The 26,868-nt window shown below is 41.8% G+C and overlaps 1 protein-coding gene across 2 annotated transcripts in view; it reads left to right on the top strand.

Annotated features, from left to right (window-relative positions):
* The window catches only part of LOC129711218 (phosphatidylinositol-3-phosphatase SAC1-like), a 52,556-nt gene that overhangs the window by 22,155 nt on the left and 3,533 nt on the right, over window positions 1–26,868 (top strand). The window contains exons 5-20 of one of the 2 annotated variants that reach the window (XM_055658710.1): window positions 1,509–1,658; window positions 2,785–2,844; window positions 4,909–4,942; window positions 6,319–6,420; window positions 8,536–8,621; window positions 10,206–10,292; window positions 11,895–11,945; window positions 12,158–12,226; window positions 12,318–12,397; window positions 15,641–15,739; window positions 15,882–16,020; window positions 17,916–17,985; window positions 18,484–18,556; window positions 24,744–24,837; window positions 25,117–25,209; window positions 26,196–26,253. In XM_055658710.1, coding sequence (XP_055514685.1) covers window positions 1,509–1,658; window positions 2,785–2,844; window positions 4,909–4,942; window positions 6,319–6,420; window positions 8,536–8,621; window positions 10,206–10,292; window positions 11,895–11,945; window positions 12,158–12,226; window positions 12,318–12,397; window positions 15,641–15,739; window positions 15,882–16,020; window positions 17,916–17,985; window positions 18,484–18,556; window positions 24,744–24,837; window positions 25,117–25,209; window positions 26,196–26,253 — 1,345 coding nt within the window. The remainder of the gene's footprint in view (window positions 1–1,508; window positions 1,659–2,784; window positions 2,845–4,908; window positions 4,943–6,318; window positions 6,421–8,535; window positions 8,622–10,205; window positions 10,293–11,894; window positions 11,946–12,157; window positions 12,227–12,317; window positions 12,398–15,640; window positions 15,740–15,881; window positions 16,021–17,915; window positions 17,986–18,483; window positions 18,557–24,743; window positions 24,838–25,116; window positions 25,210–26,195; window positions 26,254–26,868) is intronic. The other variant, XM_055658719.1, reaches the window with a different exon arrangement.

The raw sequence follows: 26,868 nt of genomic DNA, 5'->3' as shown, positions 1-26,868 counted from the left end.
GGAAACAGGCCCTTGTATCAGGTCCCCTCTCAATGGTACTCTCTGCTTCTGCTAGACGCTGAAGGAGCTGTGGCTTATCCACCCATGACGCCAGAGTTAGAAACAGCCTCAGCACCTGACGGGGCAGCGACCTGTTGTCCTTCCATATACGCCGGGTTATACGGAGGTTGTTGCTGGCGTAATGCAGCCGCCTTCATCAACAGATCATCAAATTCATCCTCTACCGGGGATGCCTTTTCTACAGGGAGTCGGGGATATATTGCTGCCACTTGCTTTGGTATTATAGGCACAGGTCCCTCATTTCCCTCTTTCTGCTTAACACCTTTCTCCTCCTCTGTGGGCTGGTGTCTTTTCTCCATCCCCGCCCATTTCCTTATTGTTTCTATCAATTTTTAAGTTATACACAGCACTCCAACTATAACCAATAAAGGTAAGTAGGAGAGAGATAGCTTATAACTTCCCCCACCCAGCCAATCTCCTCTCCCCCCCCCCCCCCCCCCTCCTCTCCCCCCCCCCTCTCCTCTCCCCCCCCCCCCCCTCCCCCCCCCCCCCCCCCCCCTCCCCCCCCCCCTCCCCCCCTCCCCCCCCCCCTCCCCCCCCCCCCCCCCCCCTCCCCCCCCCCCCCTCCCCCCCCCCCCCCCCCCCCCCCCCTCCCTCCCCTCCCCAACTCCTCTCCCCCACTCCTCCCCCCGTAAACATAACACAGAACAGGAGATAAAAGTTCAGTGTGTCTATATACCATAGACCAAATATATACACAATAAATAAACAGATAAAGTGCAATAGGCTGTTATTGTTCAGAGTTTGGAGTTTGGTGGTGGACCCACACCACCTCCAGTTTAAATTCCATTTGGAATATTTTTGGAGGACCAGGAAACCAAGAAGCAAGAGTTACTCCAGGGAGTTACTCCAGCTCCAGGTAGTGATTCTGCGTTGGTTTTCAGCGGCCGCGGCGAGGCGACGATCGAACAGCAATGGCGGCCAGATCTCCCACAATGCAAAGGGAGGGAGAAAGTGCCTGGCGCCGACCAGTTGCCGTGCACATGTACAGGGCAGCTGATGATGTGCTGGCCGTGGGTGCGCATTTGCAGGAGGAGGATGTGCAGGCCATGGCAGTGTGCATGTGCAAGACGGTCGGCTGTGCCGGCGGATGAGGAGCGAGCAGAGACCCGGCGGCCCGGACACTGATGGCGGGCGGAGACGGAGAGTGACAGAGAGAGAGAGATAGAGAGGGGGGTCTGCTCAGAGTTGAACGGCAGGTGTCCCGGGTGCTTGCCAAGCCGGGCAAAATGACACAACTTTTAGGTTCCCCAGCGGGACTTTAGGTTGCCATTGGCACTCGGGCAACTGTTAACTTCGAGCCCTGGTGTATATATATATTGTACTTAAAAAAAAAAAAAGAACTATTAATACAAAAGATTTATTCACTGATTTTGCACTTAGTATCTGCACTATAATGTTTGAAAAGGTTTATTAGAAAATGTTGCTTATTTATTCTTATTCAACAGATGCTGGATAACAAGACTTTCTTGGCGATGCTTAATAATGTACTTAATACTGATGGATTTTACTTCTCTGCAACCTATGACCTGACTCATACTTTGCAGCGCTTGGCTAACACCAGTCCAGAGTTTCAAGAGATGACTCTACTTGAAAGGGTAAGGTTGACTTGGGGAAATACAATGAAGAACAGGAAGCCATATTGTGATTCTCCTTCAGGTTCACCAACAATGATTAGAAGTCTACTTTATACTCTGTTGCTGCGGCAGTAAGTTTGGCTATTGCGTACAAAATATTAATTCTGGATGTTTTTGAAAATCTCATGTTAATATTAAGCAACATAATTAATTTTCAAAACAAAATTGGATTTTATATTTTAGAACTTTTTTTCATATCACCAAATTTCATAATTTTGTATTGTTTTATTGGACATCTTGCAAGTTAATTTTCACAACATTTTCTTCGCCTTGGTGTTGACTATTCCATTTTGAGCATGAGTTACAAGGTCCTAAGTAAAGTAGTTTTTGGGATTCAGTGCACAGAAATCAAAAGATACGACAATCGGCAAGCATAGTTCTGAACTAAACTTCAGCCCAAAGTTACCCATAATAATGCCAAGTACAAAATCTGAAAATTAGTTCTGATCACTATATGCATCTGAAGATTTGTTTAAACGAGTGTAGTTCACAATTCAGTACCCATGAAAACCTAAAAAGTAACTGCAGGAATCCAACTTTACGACAGGGTTCTGCATTAACGAGGCATCTGAACAAATCAAGAATAGTCTAGACTGCTTGAGAATACAGGAGCAGTTTGACAATATTGCTTTGCTTGTTTGTGTGCCAGTTTTGTATTGACATGAACACAAACAAGAAAAAAGCATCCCACTATGCTTGTGTGTTGGTTGGCATTATGCAGCTGAATTTGTTCCCTGTAATGCTGGTTGATGTCTTCAAGTATGTTGGTTTTAAATATTTTCTCTAAGCACAAGTTATTCTGCATTTGATTTATTGGGCAAAATAAACCTGTTATATTGTGTTAGTTGCATAGAAACATAGAAATTAGGTGCAGGAGTAGGCCATTCGGCCCTTTGAGCCTGCACCGCCATTCAACATGATCATGGCTGATCATCCAACTCAGTATCCCGTACCTGCCTTCTCTCCATACCCTCTGATCCCCTTGGCCACAAGGGCATGTTTCAGTCTGCACGACCAAGCTGCATTCCTTTAATCACATGGTGTCAGTGGCATGGATATGTTTATCACAACACCTTTATTCTCATAGGCAGATCAGCGCTTTGTATGGAATGGTTACCTCCTGCGGGAATTTGCTGCACAACCAGAGGTGAGTTCTGTGGCAAGGTGAGAAAGGAGGAGAATGGGTCATTCATTGCTGATGGCCAAGGCCAAATCAGTTTACTTTCACATTGATTCATTGTAAACAAAATTACTTGATAACATGCTGTTTGTCTCTGCAATCTTGACCTAAATAATAAACAGAACTGTGATGATATGTATTGATTGTTATGTAATACTGTTTTGCAAATGAAACTGGGGTCGAGAATGATTTGCTCTTCTCCAGTTCTGTGGGTTCTGAGGTCGCTACAGGAGGTGCCTGATAGGGAAGGTATGTGGATTCCTTTTGGTTTCACTGAGCTTTTGTGTGATGTCAAAATGAATCTATTCTTAGTGCCATCTAAGCTGGCGATTCTCTGCTTTGAGTGGTCCGACAGGGTCATGAGTTCATAAGTCATAGGAGCAGAATGTCTCAGCAAAGGGCAGGGATCACTGCCAGCTGATTGATAATGAGATTTGGGCGCCATTTGAGGTCTTGATCTTCAAGCACCCTTTTCTTTTAATGATAATATATGGTGCTAATTCACTGAAATCAGTGGTGAATTTTATCAAGACCTCATTGAGAGACATATGTATATGTGATCCCGTTTTCCAGACTTTTGTCAAAGGGTGGTGTTGTACAGCAGGTGCAAGTTGTGTGAAAACCTTTGTTTTACTAATATTTTATGCAAGTCAACTCGTGTGAGTGCTTTAGTGAAGAGTTGATGATGATTTGGAGCTCAGCTTCTGAATGTGCCCGTGTGCAAGTATTTGCAATCTGCAAGTCAATGACTCAACAGCGTGTATTGAACTGTTTCCCAGTTGTCCGGAAAATTATTGATAAAGTTAAAGAATCCACATATGTGCTGGGTATCAGTGAGTTGTCAGGATACCTGCACTCTTTCTGCCCACCAGCTGTTTTTTGTGTCACTAAGAAGAAGGTGTGTGAGAAGTTGAAAGGTTTGAAGGTGGATAAATCACCTGGAGCAGATGGACTACACCCCAAGGTTCTGAAAGAGATGGCTTAAGAGATTGTGGGGGCATTAGTAGCCATCTTTCAAGAATCATTAGGGCCAAGAATGGTTCCTGTGGACTGGAAAGTTACAAATGTTACTCCGCTGTTCAAGAAGGGAGCGTGGCAAAAGAGGGGAAACTATCGGCCAATTAGTCTGACTTGCAATACAATATTTATTACATGTCATTTGAACCTCAGTGAGGCTCAAACGGAACTCCGTTTCCACAGCCATACAAACAAAGACAATTCCTACTAGACACACAAACAATTCAATTCACACAAACATCCATCACAGTGAATCTCCTCCTCACTGTGATGGAAGGCAAAGTCTTTTCTCTCCCCTGCACCATTTCTCTCCCAATGTCGAAGCCCCAGGCGGGCGATGGAAAGTCCCACGGCCATTTAAGGTCGCGCCGGGTGATTTACGGCCCCGCTCCAGGCCCATAAGTCCCAAAGTTGGATCCCCAGGCGGGTGCTGGACTGTCCCGCGGCCATTAAAGCCGCGCCGGGCGATGAACGGCCCCACTCAGGGTCGTTCCAACCCCGCGACACGGGCTGGAGAAGTTGCGTTGCAGGAGCTCCGGTAAGCGGTCTCCACCCGACCCGCGATCTCCCGTTGTCCCAGTCCACCGGTCTGCAGCTGGAGCCTCCGAGCTCCGGAGTCGGGCCGCAGCAGCGAGCCTCCACCGCTCCCCCCGCTCCGAGGCCAGCCAGCCCCACGATGGTGAGTTCGCAGCTCCGCAGGCTCCGCGACTTCAGTGGTTGGTAAGATTTTGGAGTCTATTATAAAGGATGAGGTGTGCAAGTACTTAGAAGCACATAATAATGAGGCAGCTAGGAGTCAAGCTTGATGGATCATGTAGTCAGACTGGAGAATATGATTGATCCAGATGGGTTTTTGCAACAATCTGGTTGCTACCTTGAGTATGAGCTTTTTATTTCAGTTTTAATTATTTAAACTTAAATTTTCAAATGATGGTATCATATTCATAATGCTGATAGGTTATATTGGTATTAGGTATTAATAGTTGATTGATTCATTTGTTCTTTCCCGAACAGCTTCACAGATTTGCTGTGCCGGTGATTCATGGCTGTATCCTTTAACAAACTAGAAATGGAGTGACAGCAATAGTCACTGCTAGTAGCTAAGGTTTACCTAAGTGGCGATGAAACATTATTAAGCAAACCATCAAGTGTTGGAATAATTCAGTGGGTCAGGCAGCGTCCGTGGTGGAAATGGATGCTCAAGATTTTGGGTCGGGACACTTCTTCAGACTGATAGTGTTAATGATGAGTTTAAAAAAAATACAGGAACAAGATTACCTTGCTGCAATTATATAGGACATTGGTGAGACCACACCCAGCTTATTGTGTGGGGTTTGGCCACTACCTCGAAGGATATTCAAGCCATAGAAGGAGTGCTGAAATGTCCAGACATATTACTGAAATAGCAGGACTTTCATATGAGGTTGATTGGACCTCTTTTCACTGCTTTTCACTGTGCCTCGGTACACGTGACAATAAACAAAACTGTAACTGATTGATATGGCCCATAAAGGCACAGCAGTTAAAATTACTCCAAGGACCCAGGTTCAATTCCTACGTCAGAACTATCTGTGGGGTTTGAACGTTCTTCCCATGAACACGTATGTTTCCGCCAAGTGCTCCGGTTTCCTTCAAGACCCTAAAAATATGCTGATAGGTTAACTGAACACTGTAAATTACTCCATAGTATACGTAAGCGGGCAAAATGAAATGAACCAAAATGGTAGATGATTAACGTAAGAGAGAATAAGCTATAGGGCTACAGGATAAAGTGATTAGGCCCAATGGAATTTGCTCTTCTGAGGGCTGGCCTGGTCCTGATAGCCCAAGTTTCCTTCTGTAATAATTAAGGAAGAATGAGAGGGGAAACATTGAAACAAGGATTTGCGTATAGGAGCAGGGAGGTTCTACTGCAGTTGTACAGGGTCTTGGTGAGATCACACCTGGAGTATTGCGTACAGTTTTGGTCTCCAAATCTGAGGAAGGACATTATTGCCATAGAGGGAGTGCAGAGACGGTTCACCAGATGTCAGGACTGTCTTATGAAGAAAGACTGGATAGACTTGGTTTATACTCTCTAGAATTTAGGAGATTGAGAGGGGATCTTGCTCATTTCCTAAGATGTTACTATTCAGTGCCTCGTCACCACTTCAAATCATCGTATTTTTAGACAATGTAGTTTTGTCCCAATCTCTTTTCATTTTGTTTGGTGATAGGCCATTTGCAGGATCCCACTTGCTTCACAGTTGAAAACCACAAAAAACTGTTCTTGATGTTTTTCTTTAAACTATCTTGCATTGGCTATGGAGTTGATATCTTTGAATGTTTTTGTGCAATGTTTTATCATGCTGATGTAAATCCTAATAATGGAAATGTTACTGTGCTTTAATTTAAACACCCTTAACCATTCATATTTTATCTCAGTCATTATTGTGAAACATTGTAGCATAAATGGAAAATATTTTGACTGGACAGTTCTCTCCAGAAGGAGTTGTTTCAGGGCTGGAGTTCGATATTACGTTCGAGGTAAGTGGATAGATTGTGTTCTTAACCAGTTAGCAAGTGACTTTCTGCTTTAGATCTATTAAGGTTAACACTGCAGCATGATTAGTTTTTAAATTTTGATTACTGAGAGGGGAAAATAGTCATGTTGCCTAGATGCAGAGAAAAACAACGTTGATCTCTTGATTTTAAATCATTGCATTTTAAGGAATGTCCAGAGAAATTGGGTGTCTTGCCTCAGTAAAGACCTGGATCATCTACAATTTGTCTATTGCTGCAACAGCAAATGACATTTCATTGGCTTTCCACTTTTCTCTGGACCACCTGAATATATATATCAGGCTGCTGTTCATTGACATTCAACACAATCATTCCCTCCAAGCTTATCACCAAGCTCCATGGCCTGGACTTTGGTAACTAGATCCTTGATTTCCTCGTCGGCGGACCTAATCCGTGTGCATCTTGAACAACAACTACTCATTGAAATCTACACAGGTGCACCTCAGGCCTCATGCTTAGCCCCCTGCATTACTCTCTTCACATCCCTGATTTTGCGGCTGGGCACAGCTCCAAAACCATCCACTAATTCACCGACAACATCACTGTTGGCCGAATCGTGGATGATGAGTCAGTGCACAGGAGAGATATAGAACTCCTGGCTGAGTAGTGCCGCAACAACAACCTCACTCAATTTTAGCAAAATCAAGGAACTAATCATTGACTTGAGAAAGGAGAAGTTAGAAGATGATGCACCAGTTTCCATTGGGTCAGCTGTGAAGGGAGAGAACAGCTTCAAATTCCTGGGTGTCAACCTCCTGGATGACCCGTCCAAGGCCCAACACACAGATATAGTCATGATGAAGGCACACCAGTGCCCCTGCTATCTTAAATGTTTAAAGAGATTTGGCATGCCACTGAATATACTACAAACCTTCACAGATGCACTGTAGAAAGTATCTTAACTGGTTGCATCATGGCTAGTATGACCTCCAATGCACAAGAGGCTGTAGAGAGTGGTGGACTCAGTACACTCTATCACGGGCGCAGTACTCCTTAGGATCAAAAACATGTACGTGAGGTGCTGCATCAAAAAAGCAACATCAATCATCAAGGATTTTGACCATCTGGGCCATGCCCTTTCTCTCTGCAACAATGGGCACAAGGTACAGAAATCTTAAGCCCCATCCCACAAAGTGCAGGAACATCTACTTCCCTACAACCATCGGGTTCTTGAACCGACTGGATAAACCTAATTCTACCTCAGCAACGGAGCATTACAGACCACTTCATGCATTACCATGGAATTATTTTTTCAGATTGTGTTTTTGCACTAAAGTATTATGCAGTCTTTTTCTTTTCACTGCATTGTTTTCTGTGTTGTCTTAGTCCATGTGCCTCTGATGCTGCTGGAAGCAAGATTTTCATTGTACCTGTACCTCACTATTTCTGCACATGATAATAAAAGTAACTTGTCTGTAGCCCAAATGAAATAGACTGAGGAAGCATCTTTCAGTAACTTAGAAGATATTGGGTAATAAAAGATTGAAGCATTATGTAAAAGTAGAACTATGCAGTTGAAACGGGCTCTTATGGTAAAGCTGGTAAAGGCTAATTTAAATCTGATGCCGAAAAAAGAAAGAGTAACCACTTCTTAAAATATTCCTATGGGTAGAATTACAAAATTAAATAATTCATTGGGGCTGGGTGAAGTAATAAGAATCCAATAGGTATTTCAAAAGTAGTGGTAGTTAATTTTAATTGTAGCACATTGTTATATTTGGTTTGTGTATTGTTTACCTGTTTCGTTTAGTCAAGGTGCACCATATGACCTCCCTTTTGAAGATTTTAAGTGATGCTTAAATGATGCAAAGTGTTGAAAGAGCCTGGTGCTATGCCACATTTGGATAGGATATAGGTTTCAATCAGTTAGTTATCAAATAACTGCCAGCATTTAATTAGTAGATTTGCGGATTGGATGTTTTTGGAGTAAATGCTGGAAAATTGTAAGGCATTGCAGAAACTACAATTTAGTGGTTGAGACTTGTGCATGCAAGTTATAAATTTAGTTCAAAAACACAGCTATAGATTACCTAGAATTTTTTAAAAATTGTAAGCTTCATCTTTATTTTCTTTTATCAGGTATTGACTCAGAGGGGCATGCCGCAAACTTTGTGGAGACTGAGCAAATTGTTCAGTACAATGGCTATAAAGCATCATTCGTGCAAGTGAGTGATTTCCACTGTATTCTGCTAGTTAACTTAGCAACTTGTATTTCAACAGCATCTGTAAATGATAAACATCCCTTTGCACTTCCAAAATGGAACTGAACATAAAATGAATGATGAAGCTTGACTAAGGTGATTAGAATGGATACCAAAGATCTTGTTGAAAGGCCAACATTTGGAAGGGCAAGGTAACCTCGAGTGGGAGGTTTGAGATATTGCAGGCACTGTCATAGATAGCAGGACAACTTGCAAATACAGGCCATCTTTTAAAAATGAAAACCTTCTACTCGCAAATATATAATCAAACAATATTAGCACTATCGTCAAAAGAGATTTGAAAACAAATGAATAACAGTTATAAAAGAAATGGGTTTTACCAATGTATAAAGAAAGTTGTAAGGACAATTTTGAAGATTATGGCCGAGAGCGCCACTTGGTGGGTGATGGTAGTTGGTGAAAACAAGGCCACCATGTGGAGGGATGAGATAGAGTGTGTGACTGAAGAAGGTTATAGAGGTGATAGGGTTGCAACCATGAAGGGTACGAAACTCAAGGACGAGTATTTAAGCATTAAATGTGTCGGGACTGGGATTCAATGTAGGTGAGAGCATAAAGCTAATAGATAAGGAAGATTTTGTGCTGAAGTTGGGTACAGTGTGTGGAATTTTATATGACCTATAGTTAGTTAATGTTGTCTAGCTGTATATTAGAATAGTTCTGGAGGTGATAAAAGCATGGAGGATATCGGTAGCAAACAGAAGTGGTGTTCTTGAATGACAAAATATTGCTGTGAGGGTCTTGGACAATTCAGATTCATTTTAGTTTGACAATGTAATGGGTACACTTTTATAACCTAGTGGCCTGAGATGTTGTTCCAGAGGAATATTAAGGTTCAGTAGTTAGGGCATTTCCAATATGTTGCATGATTATTGCAACTTAATAATTTGGTTTCTGATTGGGTGCTGATTGATCAACATTCACTCTTGGTGTGGCACTGACCAAGTGACTCGTATCATCCCATCTCAGCAATTTGGTCCAGGTCTAAGATCCTGTGGAATCGTTCCTTTTTTCCTTTTCTGACATTTTGCAATTTTGTGATATTTTTGTTTCTTTGTCTCCTTCGTAGACAGTTATGCTTTCTGCTGAAATGACTTTAAGCTCTGGAATTCCATCCCTAAAACATCACACTCCTTTTGTTTATGACCTGCTTTTTGATCTGACTCTTGTCACCAAAATCTCAATATTTCTCTATTTATAATCTCTCCAATGAAGGAACCTTGAATGATTTAATGCATTAAAGAGTGTATATAAATGTAAGCTGTTTAGAGGGGAAAATATTCTCTTCAGGCTCTGAATGGAGAACAAGTGAATGGAGACCGAGGAAAGAAACTTCGTGCAAAATTAAAGGCTGCTGTGAAAGGATTATAGAAACATTAAGGATTAAACCACCTATTTAAATTCTTATTTTAATAGATTGCCTTTTTAACATGTGCATTATGAAGATGATTCTGAAGCTCTCATATAGTGTAAAAGGTAATTCATGTGAACCATTGATGTTAAGTAAATTTCTCTTCTGTTTTTAAGACACGAGGGTCGATTCCATTCTTCTGGTCACAGAGACCAAATCTGAGGTACAAACCAAAGCCACAAATCAGTAAATCCATGAACCATGTGAGTATAGTTAAAATATAATTAATTTTCATTAAGCTCCGCCTGCAATGAGCGAGCTGTTCCACTGTGATAACATATTTGCAGTTTACTGTTGTGTGAAATTTCAGGAATGATTAAATATATTTTTAGAGACAGAATTACATTTACTTGGTATCTCAAATTTATTGGTAGCACAAGAGTTTACAACGTTATGTAGTTGCATAAAACTGTTGAAGACGAATGAGAACCGGCTTCTTATAACTAAGATAATCCTTTGTCAGTTCCACATCTATGCTGATAGCACCTGGGCTCAACCCACCACTACCAACCTAGAAAGCTCCACCGTTCTAAGTTCCCCATGAATGCCGCCCACCCCCCACTTTGTGCACACAGTATCAAATCTTTAAATTGAACCAGACTGTTTATAACTGTGCTGCAGTATTTGAGCCGGAGGTACTTTGGACCACATTTCCATGCTATCACCAAAATCACTGCTATTGTCCTACTCATGATAGTTATGGCTTCTGTTAAAACCCTAATTTATTCCTTTGTTAGCTTTGGACATGCAATGCATTTCTGGCCTTCCTCTATGCTTCTTACTACTGTTTTTAAAAAAAAGTCTAATTCCCACCCAAGTCCCATTCACTAATCTCCCACTGTACATTAATTCATGGTCAAACAAAGCCTCCACGGCTTAACTCTTCCAAATCTCCATAGATCTGAACATACTTGTCTTTCGTCTGGAGTTTGAGAAAAATCCACCAGCAAAATCAGCTCATATGATGAGTGCACCTGGCTTTTCACATCCCACTCCCCCACTGGATGTAATATTGAGTGCATCGGCAGAATTCTGTCATGCTGAGCTGAGGAGTCGGATGCCCCTTGTCACTGTATCACAGCTGGCCTGTGTGGTGCAGCCTGTTCATTTGAAACTGCCATTGAGTAGATAAATCCATGTAAATGAAGATAAATGGATGCAAATGGTTTATTTTTTTATTTTGCTTAATCTTAATGCTTTCAGTTAATTACTTGAAAGTATTTTTAAAGGTGATTTTTAAAGGGGGGGAGGGGGGGGAGCTAGTAAGCAGCTGGTACAGCTGTGGCAGAGGGGCTTGGCGTTAGTGTGGATCTGTGGGGCCACAATAAGCATGTAAGGCCAAAGGAATAAATTGGATGGTGAATGCACAGTGCAGGTTGAATCGAGCATAGTCCAGCTTATTTTTTGTCAGCCCTTTAACCCTCTGTATGTAGTTTGATCCCGATCCAGGAATATAAATATGTTCCCTGAGCTTTTGGGGCCCAAGGATCCAAAAATTCCTTCTAAATCATCCCTACCTCTTTCTGTAATCTAAAATTGCCTCTTGACCAAGCTCTTGGACATCTGCCCTAATACCTTGTGAGGCTTCGTATCAATTTTTACTTGATATCATTAAATAAAAACGGACATTGTTTTGCATTTGGTGCCAGTTAGTTGCATGTATGATAATAGAGCTTATTTAATTTAAAAATTGCTGAAGTTTTCAAAACGTTGGATTTTGTACTCAGTTACTCAGTTGTTAAGTATTAAAAATAGGGTAAGTGATTTTTTTTTTGGCTCAGAAATTGGCATTTTCATCCCTCCAGGAATCTTTGTCTAACATTGCAGCACTTGGGCAGCAAATTGCACTCCATGCGGTAAGTGCATAAATTTACAGAATGTGTCAGTGTGCTGCATCAAATTCCTTGTCCTATTAACAACCACTACAGTCATAGAGAACAGTTCTAGCGCTTTAGTGCACTATCTAGATTATTGGGATGTTTTATGCCATTGAAAAGTACTCCAAAGCTTTTGATTGGATTTGTTATTAAACAGGATTGTAAACATTGTTTTGTGTTTTTGATTGCAGATGGATGGCTTTCAAAGGCATTTTGATTCCCAGCTTATTAGTTATGGGAAGCAAGTGATAATTAATTTGGTATGTCTTGGCATTTATCAAATATATTTAACACCAAAATTTAACTTTGAAGCAATTCATAAAAACTTTAAAAATATACTTTGTTTTACAGGTTGATCAGAAAGGTCCTGAAAAATCTCTCGAGCAGGTCTTTTCCAAAATGACAGCGAGCCTGGGAAATGGAATGGTTAAGTGCGTATCTATAGTATCATTTTCAGAGATGAGCACTGCCTTGTCTCTGTGCATATATTTTAGAGTTTCCTCCTCCGTTTACTGGATTGGAAGAAAGCAGTGATGTGAACAACATTTAAAAACTGCCATTATCACAAAGATAAAATGGGGCCAGCATTTAAATAATAATGCCTCAAAGCATTTTGCACTTAGTTATTTTCAAATGGAGTGGCCTGCTTCAGGAAAATATATATTGCAACTGTTTGCAGGTTGCAAGCACTGAAATCATGAGTATTTACCACTTTATTGATGTAGTTGGTGAGACTCTGGTCAGCCCAATGCATGTTACAGCCAATTGTGAAGTATACTCAGTGTTGTAAAGAAAACAATGACAGTCAATTCGAGCTCTATAAATTCCCGCAGTTAGCAACAATATCCAACAAAAGTTGAGGCATAAACGTTGGCCAGGTGAACTCTCCAGCTCTTTGGAGTGGTGCCATGGGAACATAGAAGGGATCTCATATAAAAACATATTATCTGAAAGATGGCACTTCTGTCAGTACTAGATTTTCTATCAGTTGATCTAGATTTTTGTATCGAGTCGCTGGTGTGAAACTTAAATTGTTGTACAGGTGCACAACCTTTTATCCAGTGTTCCAGAAACCGAAAAGCTCCGAAAACCGGCCATTTTTTCCAGATGTCGTCTGCGCACCAAAGCTCGCGTTTGGCGCCAAACTTGACCCAAAACGACCCACGGTCAACCCAGGTCTGTACTACTGTAGCGGCTGCCTCCTCCCTGGAGACCGGGAGACGCTTAAACATCTGTAAATCATTGCTTAAATGTTAGTCAGTTAGTTTGGAGGGCTTTTATGTGAAGGGGGGTGAAGGGGTAAACTTTAATTCTTAGTCCCCTACCTGGTCGGAGAGGCGGGGAGTGGTCAATGCCTTACCGGGTTGCCGTGCAGTAAGCTCCGCAGCACTGTGGCCGTTGGGGCTGCGGGCGGCGCCAGTTGTAGCTCCGACCCCGGCAACTCTACCCCTGGCTGCGAGGCGCTCCAAATCCAGCGCCGCCCGCGACCGGACGCCCCAGCTCCGCAAATGTTGGGAGTCGGCAGCGTCGCAGCGCTGGGATACCAGCGGGGAGCGGGCAATGCCTTACCGGGTCGCCGTGCGGCAAGCTCCGGAGCGCTGTGGCCGCCGACACACAACATCGCGGAGCGTCGCTGGATTTGGAGCCGCGCAGCCAGGGGTAGAGTTGCCGGGGTCGGAGCTCCAACCGGCGCCGCCCGCGGCCGGACGGAGCCCCCAGCTCCGCGAGGTTGGGAGTCGCCGACCAGGTAGGGGACTAAGAATTAAAGTTTCCCCCTTCACCCCGACTCCACCACCACCACATAAAATCCCTCCAAACTAACTGACTAACATTTATGCAATGAGTCTCCCGGTCACCCGGGAGGAGGCAGCAGCTCCAGACTTTTCAAGCCGCCCGCGCTACCTACCTAATCTACGCTAAAAATCTTCCATTCTGAAATCCGAAAATGTCCGAAATCCGACAAGTGTCTGGTCCCAAGGCTTTCGGATATAAGGTTGTGCACCTGTATCTGAGAGAATCTCTTGAGGCTCGGCCTAAACCTCCCAAAACAAAGTAGCCTAATTCACATCTCCTGATTCAGGCAGAAAATCTTATATTAAAATTGGCTTGCTGCTTGCCACCTGAGATGAACAACAATAGATAGTGCAGATTCAGATTAATTTATTGTCATATACACCAGAGTGCAATGAAACTCCTTGTTTGCGTGAAAACAGTATAGGTGGTAATGATAGAAACAACCATCAATACAATGATAAATGCAAAACAGCAGAATTATGCAGATATTGCAGTTCGATCTGAAGCAGTGCAAAAACAAAATACTGAAGTGCAATAATAGAATAATTGAATGAGGTAGCATTAAGAGTTTGTGGCAGCACTTATGGGAAGTATGTGTGGAAAAAGATGACTTGTTCAGGAGTCTGATAGCTTTGAGGAAGAATCCGATTGTAAGACTGGATGTCCAAGCTTTCATGTACTTGTATCTTCCCCCAGGCGGTAGAAGAGGGAAAAGGGAATAGCCAGGGTGGCAGGCATCCATGATAATTCCTCCAGTCTTCCTGATGTAAAAATACCATGAACATGGACTAGTTGGAAGGAAGTGACAAGCCTACGATGAACTGTGCAGGGTTCATCACTTTCTGCATGTTCCGGCCCAGAACAGTTGCATACCATGCTGCGATGCATCGCACCAAAATACTTCATAGAACACATCTGTAGAAGTTGAAAAGATTCCTCATGGACATGCAGAGTTCCCTCAGATGCCTAAGAAAGTGATTATGCTGATGCTTTTTCTTGTTCACCGACTAGTGGGAAGAGAGCTGGTTAAGTTGTTGGTGATATTGATGCAAAGAAGCCTAAAGCTGTTGACCATCGATACAGAGGCTCTGTTGATGATGTTCACACCCCCCCACCAATTCCTTTGGTTAATGGCTTTCCTTTCCTCTTGCTGACGTTAAGGACTAGTATGTTGATCTGCCACCATAACACCAGGCTCTTGGTCATCTCATCGTTGTTGTTAGTCCAACTGACGAGTGGTATTATCGATGAACTTAAAGATTGAATTTGGGCTGTACTTGGCCACACAGTCATGGGTTTGAAGGGAGAAGGGAGTAGAGCATGACCACAACCATGAGATGCACCAGTGTTGAACATCAGAATGGAGGAAATGTTACCAGCAGTTCTAATGGAATGAGGTTTGCGTGTCAGCAAGTCGGGACGCCAGTTGCAGATGAAAGCAACAAGGCCAAAGTCGAGATGTTTAGGGATGAGCTTCTTTGGTATTATGGTGTTAAAGGCTGACCTGTAGATAATGAATAGCATCCTGACATAAATCATTTTATTGTCCAGAATTGAATATAGTGCAAAGTAGATCTATTTTTTCTGTATGCAAATTGCAACGGGTCTAGATATTTTGGGAGTCCAGTGCAGGTGTATGCCATTACCGATCTTTCAAAGCATTTAATTATGGTCGATGTTAGAGCTACTGGGTTAAGGCAAATCACTTTATTTTGAGACTGGAATGATGGAGGTTTCCTTGAATTGCAACATTTTCAAAAAATGAAGTATATTTCAAAGTCCTGAGGTGTACAGGGCACGTTGTAAATATTTGTACTCTTTATTGCTCATTCATTTTCTTTTTATTATGTCTGTTAATATGTTTGATGTCATATTTGCAGATACTGTGCATTTGATTTCCACAAAGAATGCAGTCGTATGAGATGGGATCGGCTTCAGATCCTTTTGGATCGGGTGGCAGATCAACAGGATGAATTTGGGTAATTGGTTCATATCTTGTTTTTTTTTTTTGCTGTTTGTCATAAACATGAAAGTTAGTTATTTGGTGGTTACAGAAAACACTGCTTGTTTCCTTTCATCCTATTGTTGTAAACAATTCCTTTGTTTCTGTTCTATTAACAGTTATTTCTTGGTGGATCCTGAGGGGAAGATGATCTTACAGCAGGATGGAACTTTCAGAACCAATTGCATTGACTGCTTGGATCGAACAAATGTGGTGCAAAGCTTGATAGCACGTCGTTCTATTCAGTCGCAGCTTCAGGTTAGAAGTTCTTTAATAGTAGTGATGATTTAGCATTTTAATGCTTTAAAGCACAGGTACACCAGCAGTTAGAGGTTGCCCTCCAGGCCACACACCAACCTGACTTGGAGTCAATTATAAAAAATGAAATAGCGGCACATTTGAATAGCAGTAACAGGATCGGTCTGAGTCACCATGCATTTACATGCTTGACTAATCTTATGAGGGTGTAACTAGGAAAATGGACAAGGGAGAGCCAGTGGATGTAGCGTACCTGGACTTTCAGAAAGCCTTTGATAAGGTCCCACATAGGAGATTAGTGGGCAAAATTACAGCACATGGTATTGGGGGTAGGGTACTGACATGGATAACTGGTTGGCAGACAGGAAACAAAGAGTACGAATTAACGGGTCCCTTTCAGAATGGCAGGCAGTGACTAGTGGGGTACCACAAGGCTCGGTGCTGGGACCGCAGCTATTTACAATATACAGATTTAGATGAAGGGATTAAAAGCAACATTAGCAAATTTGCAGATGACACAAAGCTGGGTGGCAGTGTGAACTGTGAGGAGGATGCTATGTGGATGCAGGGTGACTTGGACAGGTTGGGGGAGTGGGCAGATGCATGGCAGTATAATGTGAATAAATGTGAGGTTATCCACTTTGGTAGCAAAAACTGGAAGGCAGTTTATTATCTGAATGGTGTCGTTGGGAAGTACAACGAGATCTGGGTGTCCTTGTTCATCAGTCACTGAAAGTAAGCATGCAGGTACAGCAGGCAGTGAAGAAAGCGAATGACATGTTGGCCTTCATAACAAGAGGAGTTGAGTATAGGAGCAAAAAGGTCCTTCTGCAGTTGTACAGGGTCCTAGTGAGACCACACCTGGAGTATTGTGTGCAATATTGGTCTCCAAATTTGTGGAAGGAAATTTGTGAATTCTTGCCATTAAGGGAGTGCAGCATAGGTTCACGAGGTTAATACCCGGGATGATGGGACTGTCATATGTTGAAAGAATGGAGTGACTGGGCTTGTATACACTGGAATTTAGGATGAGAGGGGATCTTATTGAAACATAAGATTATTAAGGGATTGGACATGCTAGAGGCAGGTAAACATGTTCCTGATGTTGGGGGAGTCCAGAACTAGGCGCCACAGTTTAAGAATAAGTGGTAAGCCATTTAGAACGGAGATGAGGAAAAGCCTTTTCAGAGAGTTGTGAATCTGTGGAATTCTCTGCCTCAGAAGGCAGTGGAGGCCAATTCTCTGGATGCTTTCAAGAGAGAGTTAGATACAGCTCTTAAAGATAGCGGAGTCAAGGGATATGGGGAGAAGGCAGGAAAGGGGTACTGATTGTCGATGATGAGCGTGATTACAGTGAATGGCAGTGCCGGATCGAAGCGCCCTGCACCTATTGTCTATTGAAATGTATTGGTGTTCCTTCATTGCTGGGTCAGAATCTTAGATCTCTCTCCCTACCAGTATTGTGGGCATAGTTGCACCTCGAAGGCTGCAGTGGTTCAAAAAAAGCAGCTGACCACCACCTGATTGAAGGTAAAACCAAAGGGAAATTAACCTGACTCAGCCTGTGAAATTCTCATTCCGTGAGATAACACTCAAGCTATGCTTAATTTAAAATAAAATCTTCACTCATTTGTTTAAACTCTAATACCTGTATCTCAATTTCACCTCGGAGGATAGCCCCAGTTCAGAAATCAATTTGGTGAGCCTCTATGGTAATTCATCTATGTGAGGTATATTCCTTCCTTTGCCAGAGACTAATTTTGTACACAGTACTCCAGGTCTGTCCATACTTAGCCTACGATAATGCATCAATATTATCATGCTTTTGCAATAACAAGAATAAACTCAACAGGTAGCATTCAGTTATTAATTTTTTTTTCTTCTATTGGGTCTAGAGGATTGGCGTTCTTCATGTGAGCCAAAGAATTGACGAGCAAGCAGAATTTGAAAAGATTTACAAAAATTGTGAGTTTTTATTTATTTTTCGGGGTTTCGTTGCTGAACTGTTTTCATTTGATACAGCAGACTCTTCCAGATTTGACCCAAAGTGCACCTGAAAGGTTTCACATTTGATTGCTCAGCTCTTTGATTTCATCAGTAGGAACAGAATGATTATTTTTCATACCCCTGGGTGATGGAGGGAGGGAGAGTTATTATGTGTTATTCATTGCATTCTGTTAATTAGCTGTGTGCTTGGATATTGAATGAAAATAAAGTGGAAATGGTTGTGATGCCTCCAAGCCTGCTTGCAAGAACAACATAAATAGTGCCTAATTAAATCTTGACCCAGGAATATCCAAATGGACTGCTTGGTGGAGTTTGTGTCTTTTGAGGGGGAAGGAAAAAGCTTTTGGCAAATAATTTTGCTCAGAAGTAAAATCGAGTCTTTTTATGAGCATTTTGAAATTGTCACTTTCGCTAATTAAAGTACTAGAGCTTAGCAATAATTTGATTTATCCACAGCATGGGCAGATAATGCAAACGCATGTGCCAAACAGTACGCGGGAACTGGGGCCTTAAAGACTGACTTCACAAGGTAATTATCTCTGAGATTATGTCTGATTGCTGTGGTTCATTTTTGGATTTTTTCATTCATACTCTTTAGCATGGGATGTGAAACTAGTTGGAAGGCAACTTCAGTTATGATGATTTGAAGAAAAAGAATCCCACTGAGTGATTTTGATTGCATTCAATGGGTAGGGGAATGACAAGTGGTTTTTGCAATAATTTGTTCTGTATTTTAAGGTAACAGTCAGCGTTATTGAAAAATATTTGGATAGGGTATTGTGTAGTAAATGCTCAATATGACATTTTCAGTCTGCACAGTAGAAAGAAATGTGTAAATAATCAGTTTAATGTCAGAATGAGTAAGCATTCCAAATACAAGTCTAGTATCCGCATCAGTCCTAGTGGTGCCTTCATGTGTTTTAAAGCTGGTAAGTGTGTGGTGCTTCTAAAACAGCTAAGCATCCCAAGGTATTTTGTAAGAATTTTATCAAATATCATTTTGGCATAAAAGAGACATTAGGGCAGATGACCAACAGTATTGTAAAACAAGTATGTTTTAAGGTCCATCTTCAAAGAAGAAAGCGTGCTAAAGAAGAAATTATTGAGTTGAAGGGCAACCTGACAGTGCAGTGAATTGTGGCTGTGGCGAGAACTGGAGGAGGTTATTGTGCTATGGAGGTGATTGCAGAAACTGGGACTTGGGCAAGATCAATATCAAGGACAATTTTAGTAGTCCACATCTACTACCCTCTATCCTATTATCTTTTCTCGTTGCTCGTGTATTCTTCCTTTCATTTTTTTGCCTGATGTAAGCATCAAATTTCCTCATCGCTCTATCTTGTTGCCAACTTCTGGGCAAATAAATGTCGCCTATATTCTCTCTTTGAAATTTATTGGTTGTCTTCTATTTACACCGCACTTGTTCTGAAATTGACAAAATGTAGTCGCACATTTCCACTTTATCCTTTGGAACCACACTGGATTTAGTGAGATAATCCAAATAACCAGACATTTCCAGAATGGCTGTGGATGGGGCAAAATGAATTATTATTGGTTTCAGGGCTTTGGATGGTTCATCCCATTGTAAAACATGTGACTGTTGAATGATAGAGCACAGAAGGAGGCCAAACCCTTGCCAGCATCATGTTGCTCTGTCAATTCAGTACTATTAATTTTTATCCCCATTTCCCTGCAAATGTTCCCGCCATTATATCTCCAAAGTAATTAGAAACTTACTATTAAATCTGGTTATAGCACATTTCAGGCAATGAATTCCATGTGTAAATATATCTTGTTTGTTTCTATGACTCTTGTCACTAACCTTAATTTTAATCTCTGGCTTCTATGCCTTCTGCTATCACAACCTTAGAGATATTTATCATCGCTATGAAATCTCCTTCTCTCCCAATTTAGAACATACTTTTTAATGTTCTGCTGAGTAAAACTGGTATGAGCTACTTTGGAAGTGGATACTGAAGGTGGATGACTACCTCTTCAAAATAGCAGTGACTAAAGACTGGGTGGTGATATATCTCTCAGGCCTCCTGCAACTGAGTGTGTCAGCCTGAAATTCAAACCTGCTGCAAGGACTAGAGGAAATTGAGAGTCTAGGTCCAAGACCTTTGGTTGATACCCAATTAGCATAATTGTCCCAGGCCCAAATTGGAAGCATAATGCTGGTGTATAGTGTGTGTGTTTAAACCATTAGGGTCAAGAAGCACTGTTATAGAATTGTGATGGAACATTATTCCTCATTTGACATCAAAATACCTGGTCAGAATAATTAAATAAGCCGATATGCTGCTGGGACATTATTTTCTGTTTTTATTTCCATCTTAACCTTAATTTGTAAAGTGTGTTATTAAAAAGGAATGAGAGATATCACTGAAATCCAGTGATTGCTCTGAGATTTCCTACTTGAGATCCAGAGGTTAGATTCCACTTCCTTAGAACACATGTCCAAATATGTTAAGCATAGTGTTAAATCGAGAAATACTGATCAAATGGCTTGATCATTACTTCTTAATGTAACCATGAGAAATAATGATCAAGCCATTATTATTTGGCTTGATCATAATTTGAAGCATTATTTCTATTGATCTTTACATGATGGGGGGGGGGGGGGGGGAGAAAAAATAAAGGTTGAACCTTTATGAAAGCCCACAGTGTAAGTGATCAATGCATTTTGATGCTTTTGGAATTGCCAAAGCTAATCCAGTTTTACTGACCATATATGACCCAATATTAGTTTGACCAGCCTTCAATTTGAAGAATTTCATGAAGCAGAGTGAGGTTTGCTTGCAATAACATTGCCATAGAAAAAATACTTATATCCCCTTTGTTTTTTCGGAGCACTATCATTCTGAACAAATTTTTAGAAATGCTTGTAAATTTTGGGTAAATAGACACTAAAAGGTGGAGTAACTCAACGGGTCAGGCAGCATCTTTGGAGAAAAGGAATAGGTGACGTTTCAGGTCAAGATCCTTCTTCAGACAGAGTAAGGGGAAAGGGAAACGAGAGATATAGAAGGTAAATGGAACAAGTGAATGAAAGATACGCGAAAAGCAATGATGATCAAAGAAAGGCGGAGCCCACAATGGTCCATTGTTGGCTGTGGGGTTGGTGATAATGAGTTATACAGACAGTGAAACTGCTATGATGACTAGGGTGGGGGAGGGACGGAGGGAGAGGTGATGTAAGGGTTGATGCTAAAGACGTTTTGGGAAATGTATGCACTTGTGTATTATTTGCTGTGTAGACCATGCAAATAGGGTAAATTTAAATCGTCATTTGAAATTGTTGAATAAGAAATCAGACGTTAAGCTAAATACAGTGCCCTCCATAATGCTTGGGACAAAGACCCATTTATTTGTCTCTGCACTCCACAATTTGAGATTTGTAATAGAAAAAAAAACACATGGTTAAAGTGCACATTGTCAGATTTTATAGGGTATTTTTATACATTTTGGTTTCACCATGTGGAAATTACAGCTGTGTTTATACATAGTCCCCCCATTTCAGGGCACCATGATATTTGGGACACATGGCTTCACAGGTGTTTGTAATTGCTCAGGTGTGTTTAAATGGCTCCTTAATGCAAGTATAAGAGAGCTCTCAGCACCTGGTTTTCCCTCCAGTCTTTCTATCACCTTTGGGAACTTTTATTGCTGTTAATCAACATGAGGACCAAAGTTATGCCAATGATAGTCAAATAAGCCATTATGAGACTGAGAAACAAGAATAAAACTGTTAGAGACATCAGCCAAACCTTTGGCTTACCAAAATCAACTGTTTGGAACATCATTAAAAATAAATAAAACATCGTTAAAAATAAATTGGATAGTTATATGGATGGGAAGGGAATGGAGGGTTATGGTCTGAGCGCAGGTATAGGGGACTAGGGGAGATTATGCGTTCGGCACGGACTAGAAGGGTCGAGATGGCCTGTTTCCGTGCTGTAATTGTTATATGGTTATATTATTATATATGGTTATTAAGAAGAAAGAGAGATCTGGTGAGCTTACTGATCATAAAGGGACTGGCAGGCCAAGGAAGACCTCCACAGCTGATGACAGAGGAATTCTCTCTATAAAGAAAAATCCCCAAACACCTGTCCGACAGATCAGAAATACTCTTCAGGAGTCAGGCGTGGATTTGTCAATGACCACTGTCCGCAGAAGACTCCATGAACAGAAATACAAAGGCTAAACTGCAAGATGCAAACCACTGGTTAGCCGCAAAAATAGGATGGCCAGGTTACTGTTTGCCAAGAAGTATTTATAAGAGCAATCACAGTTCTGGAAAAAGGTCTTGTGGACAGATGAGACGAAGATTAACTTATATCAGAGTGATCGCAAGAGCAAAGTATGGAGGAGAGAAGGAACTGCCCAAGATCCAAAGCATACCACCTCATCTGTGAAACACAGTGGTGGGGAGTGTTATGGCCTGGGTATTTACGGCTGCTAAAGGTACTGGCTCCCTCATCTTCATTGATGATACAACTGGATGAGGACGAGGGAATTGAATGCAACATCTCCAAGTTTGCGGATGACACGAAGCTGGGGGGGCGGTGTTGGCTGTGAGGAGGATGCTGGGAGGCTGCGGGGCGACTTGGATGGGCTGGGTGAGTGAGTGGGCAGATGCAGTATAATGTGGATAGATGTGAGGTTGTCCACTTTGGTGGCAAAAACAGGAGAGTAGACTATTATCTGAATGGTGGCCGATTGGGAGGGGGGGAGGTGCAGCGAGACCTGGATGTCATGGTACACCAGTCATTGAAAGTAGGCATGCAGGTGCAGCAGGCAGTGAAGAGGGCGAATGGTATGTTGACATTCATAGCAAAAGGATTTGAGTATAGGAGCAGGGAGGTTCTGCTGCAGTTGTACAGGGTCTTGGTGAGACCACACCTGGAGTATTGTGTACAGTTTTGGTCTCCTAATCTGAGGAAAGACATTCTTGCCATAGAGGGAGTACGGAGAAGATTCACCAGGCTGATTCCTGGGATGTCAGGACTTTCATATGAAGAAAGACTGGATAGACTTGGTTTGTACTCGCTAGAATTTAGAAGATTGAGGGGGGATCTTATAGAAACTCACAAAATTCTTAAGGGGTTGGACAGGCTAGATGCAGGAAGATTGTTCCCGATGTTGGGGAAGTCCAGAACAAGGGGTCACAGTTTAAGGATAAGGGGGATATCTTTTAGGACCGAGATGAGGAAAACTTTTTTCACACGGAGAGTGGTGAATCTCTGGAATTCTCTGCCGCAGAAGGTAGTTGAGGCCAGTTCATTGGCTATATTTTTAAGAGGGAGTTAGATGTGGCCCTTGTGGCTAAAGGGATCAGGGGGTATGGCGAGAAGGCAGGTACAGGATACTGAGTTGGATGATCAGCCATGATCATATTGAATGGCGGTGCAGGCTCGAAGGGCCGAATGTCCTACTCCTGCACCTATTTTCTATGTTTCTATGTTTAACTGCTGATGGTAGTAGCATAATGTATTCTGAAGTGTATAGACACATCCTATCTGCTCAAGTTCAAACAAATGCCTCAAAACTCATTGGCCGGTGATTCATTCTACAGCAAGACAATGATCCCAAACATGCTGCAAAAGCACCAAAGGGATTTTTCAAAGCTAAAAAATTGTCAATTCTTGAGTGGCCAAGTCAATCACCTGATCTGAACCCAATTGAGCTGGCCTTTTTATCTGCTGAAGAGAAAACTGAAGGGGACTAGCCCCGAAAACAAGCATAAGCTAAAGATGGCTGCAATACAGGCTTGGCAGAGCATCACCAGAGAAGACACCCAACAACTGGTGATGTCCATGAATTGCAGACTTCAAGCAGTCAGTGCATGTAAAGGATATGCAACAAAATACTAAACATGACTACTTTCATTTACATGACATTGCAGTGTCCCAAACATTCCAACCCCCGCAGAGGGCTCTAACTTTGTGACATTTAGACCTGGAGCGGGGCCGTACATCGCCCGGCGCGACCTTAAATGGCCGTGGGAGTTTCCATCGCCCGCCTGGGGCTTCAACATCGGGAGAAAAATGGTGCAGGGGAGAGAAAAGACTTTGCCTTCCATCACAGTGAGGAGAAGGTTCACTGTGATGGATGTTTGTGTGAATTGAATCGTTTGTGTGTCTTGTAAGAATTGTTTGTGTTTGTATGGCTGTAGAAATGGAGTTTTGTTTGAGCCTCACTGAGGTTCAAATGACATGGCATAAATGTTGAATTGAATTGAATTATGGTGCCCTGAAATGGGGGACTATGTATAAACACCGCTGTAATTTCTACATGATGAAACCAAAAAGAAAAAAAATTGCCTTCTTTTAAAAATCTGACAATGTGTACTTTAACCACATGTGATTTTTTTTTTCCATTACAAATCTCAAATTGTGGAGTACAGACGCAAATAAATAAATGATGGGTCTTTGGCCCAAACATTATGGAGGGCACTGTAGTTGAGAAGCTGAAATGATATTCTGTGATGTTTTGAGAAGGCACCAACATTTCCTTGCCGCAGCTTAATGTTGGCGCCTGAGTTGGATTATTGACGTCATTTGAAAAGTAGTCTTGTCTTCTCCAAATTTAAATGGTGAACTGTCTACCCATCTACTAGACATGTTTTCCCTTTGTTTTAATATGCCTGCGGATTACTGACTATGTAAACATCTTCAGCTTTTAATTGACCTTATTCTTATTTTCTTTAGGACAGGGAAAAGAACTAAATGGGGTCTTGTAATGGATGGATGGAACTCAATGATAAGATATTACAAGAATAATTTCTCTGATGGATTTAGACAGGTAAGAAATGATTCTGCATTTCCTTACCATTAACAACAATCTCACATCTACATTTTACACTTTTCTTCTTTTGTAGGCCATTATATAATATAGTGAAGATAGAGACAATTTACTATGGGCTGCCAAAACAGATTTTTTGGATCTGCAAAGTTTTTTTTTCATTTTCAGAAGGATGCCTGGAACATACATAAGGAGAAGTAAAAGATGCAATATGCAACTGCTTTTTAAATAAATGTAATTTTCTGCCTGTTAATGCACAATGCACTTATACTGTTGCAGGATTCAATAGATCTGTTTCTTGGAAACTATGTTGTGGATGAGGCTGATAATTTGGCATTTTTACATGACCAGAAAGAGTGGAGATTCCTAGCGGTAAGTTTGGAAATCAGTGCCAATCTTAATATTATTACATGGTACTTTGGTTATAATTTGAATCTTTAGCAGTATTGCTGACATAACTGATGTGCATTCTGGAGGCAAATACTTTGTATCATTGGGTAGTGTATGCATCTCCGAATCAGATAGATGGATTCAAGTCCTACCCTAAACACTTAGCAAAACTATGTTCTACACCTTTGGTGCCATCTTTAAAGTCAAATACCAAATTGAGACCTTTTTCCTTTCTCAGATGCAAAAGATCATGTGGTACTATTTTGAACAAGATTAGGAGAGCTTTTTGAAGAAGATTATCTGCTTCTTCCGCCAGCCTACTTAGATATACAGCTGAGAAGCCAGATGCAAAGTGTATCCAAAATCTGTGTTTTGCTGAGTGTTACGTCCAGCGATGGGATGGGAAGGAGGAAGCGCTGGTTGAAAAGGCAGCACAGTGGCACAGCGGTAGAGTTGCTGCCTTACAGCGGTAGAGTCCTGGGTTCAATCCTGACGACAGGTGCTGTCTGTTCGCAGATTGTACTCTCTCCCTGTGCCCACGTGGGTTTTGTCTGGGTGCTCCGCTTTTCTCCCACACTCTAAAGACGTGCAGATTTATAGGTTAATTGGCTTCTGCAAGTTGTAAATTGTCCCTAGTGTGTATAATAGTGCAAGTGCATGGGGTAATCACTGATTGGCGTGGACTCGGTAGGCTGTAGGGCCTGTTTCCACGCAGTATCTCAAAAGTCAAAAGTTAAGTCCAAATATCTGCCCTCTGGCTTTATCCCCAACTTCATTAATTCAAAACGTATGCACAGAAGCTGGACAAAGCAGAAGAACAAGTTTCATAAAGCCAGCAGTTGTCAGTGGATCTGCTAATCAGAGAGGGAATGGATCAGCTCTCGTGTATATTTATCATTAGTGTTTAAAGAAAGCTACGCTTGAAACACTTCCCATGTTAAATGTTATTTTTGTCCATTGTATCACAGCTGCCTATAATCATGGTCGTGGCTTTCTCGATGTGCATCATTTGCTTACTTATGGCAGGTAAGGAAAATATTGCAATTGGAACAAATAATCATTGTTCACGTTCATTTGGTTTCCTGTATTTTGGGATTCAATTAAAAATTATTTGGATGCATCGACAAAATGTATGGATACTGAAAGTCTCAAACAAATGCAGCAAGATTCAACAGGACAGACAGCATTTGTTAAATAGACTATAGACAATTGGTGCAGGAGTAGGCCATTCAGCCCTTTGAGCCCAGCACCGCCATTCAATGTGATCATGGCTGATCATCCACAATCAGTACCCCATTCCTGCCTTCTCCCCATATCCCCTGACTCCGCTATATTTAAGAGCTCTGTCTAGCTCTCTCTTGAAAGCATCCAGAGAGCCAGCCTCCACCGCCCTCTGAGACAGAGAATTCCACACTCACAACTGTGTGAGTCTGTGGAATCTGTGGAGTGTGAAAAAGTTTTTCCTCATCTCCGTTCTTAATGGCTTACCCCTTATTCTTAAACTGTGGCTCCTGGTTCTGGACTCCCCCAAGATCGGGAACATGTTTCCTGCCTCTAGCGTGTCCAAACCCTTAATAATCGTATATGTTTCAATAAGAAACATATCCTTCTCATCCTTCTAAATTCCAGAGTATACAAGCC

This window comes from Leucoraja erinacea, chromosome 2, assembly GCF_028641065.1.
Source record: "Leucoraja erinacea ecotype New England chromosome 2, Leri_hhj_1, whole genome shotgun sequence".
Taxonomy (NCBI): Eukaryota; Metazoa; Chordata; class Chondrichthyes; order Rajiformes; family Rajidae; genus Leucoraja; species Leucoraja erinaceus.
Note: the sequence above shows the minus strand (reverse complement) of the source record. Positions and strands in the feature narration are given on the sequence as shown.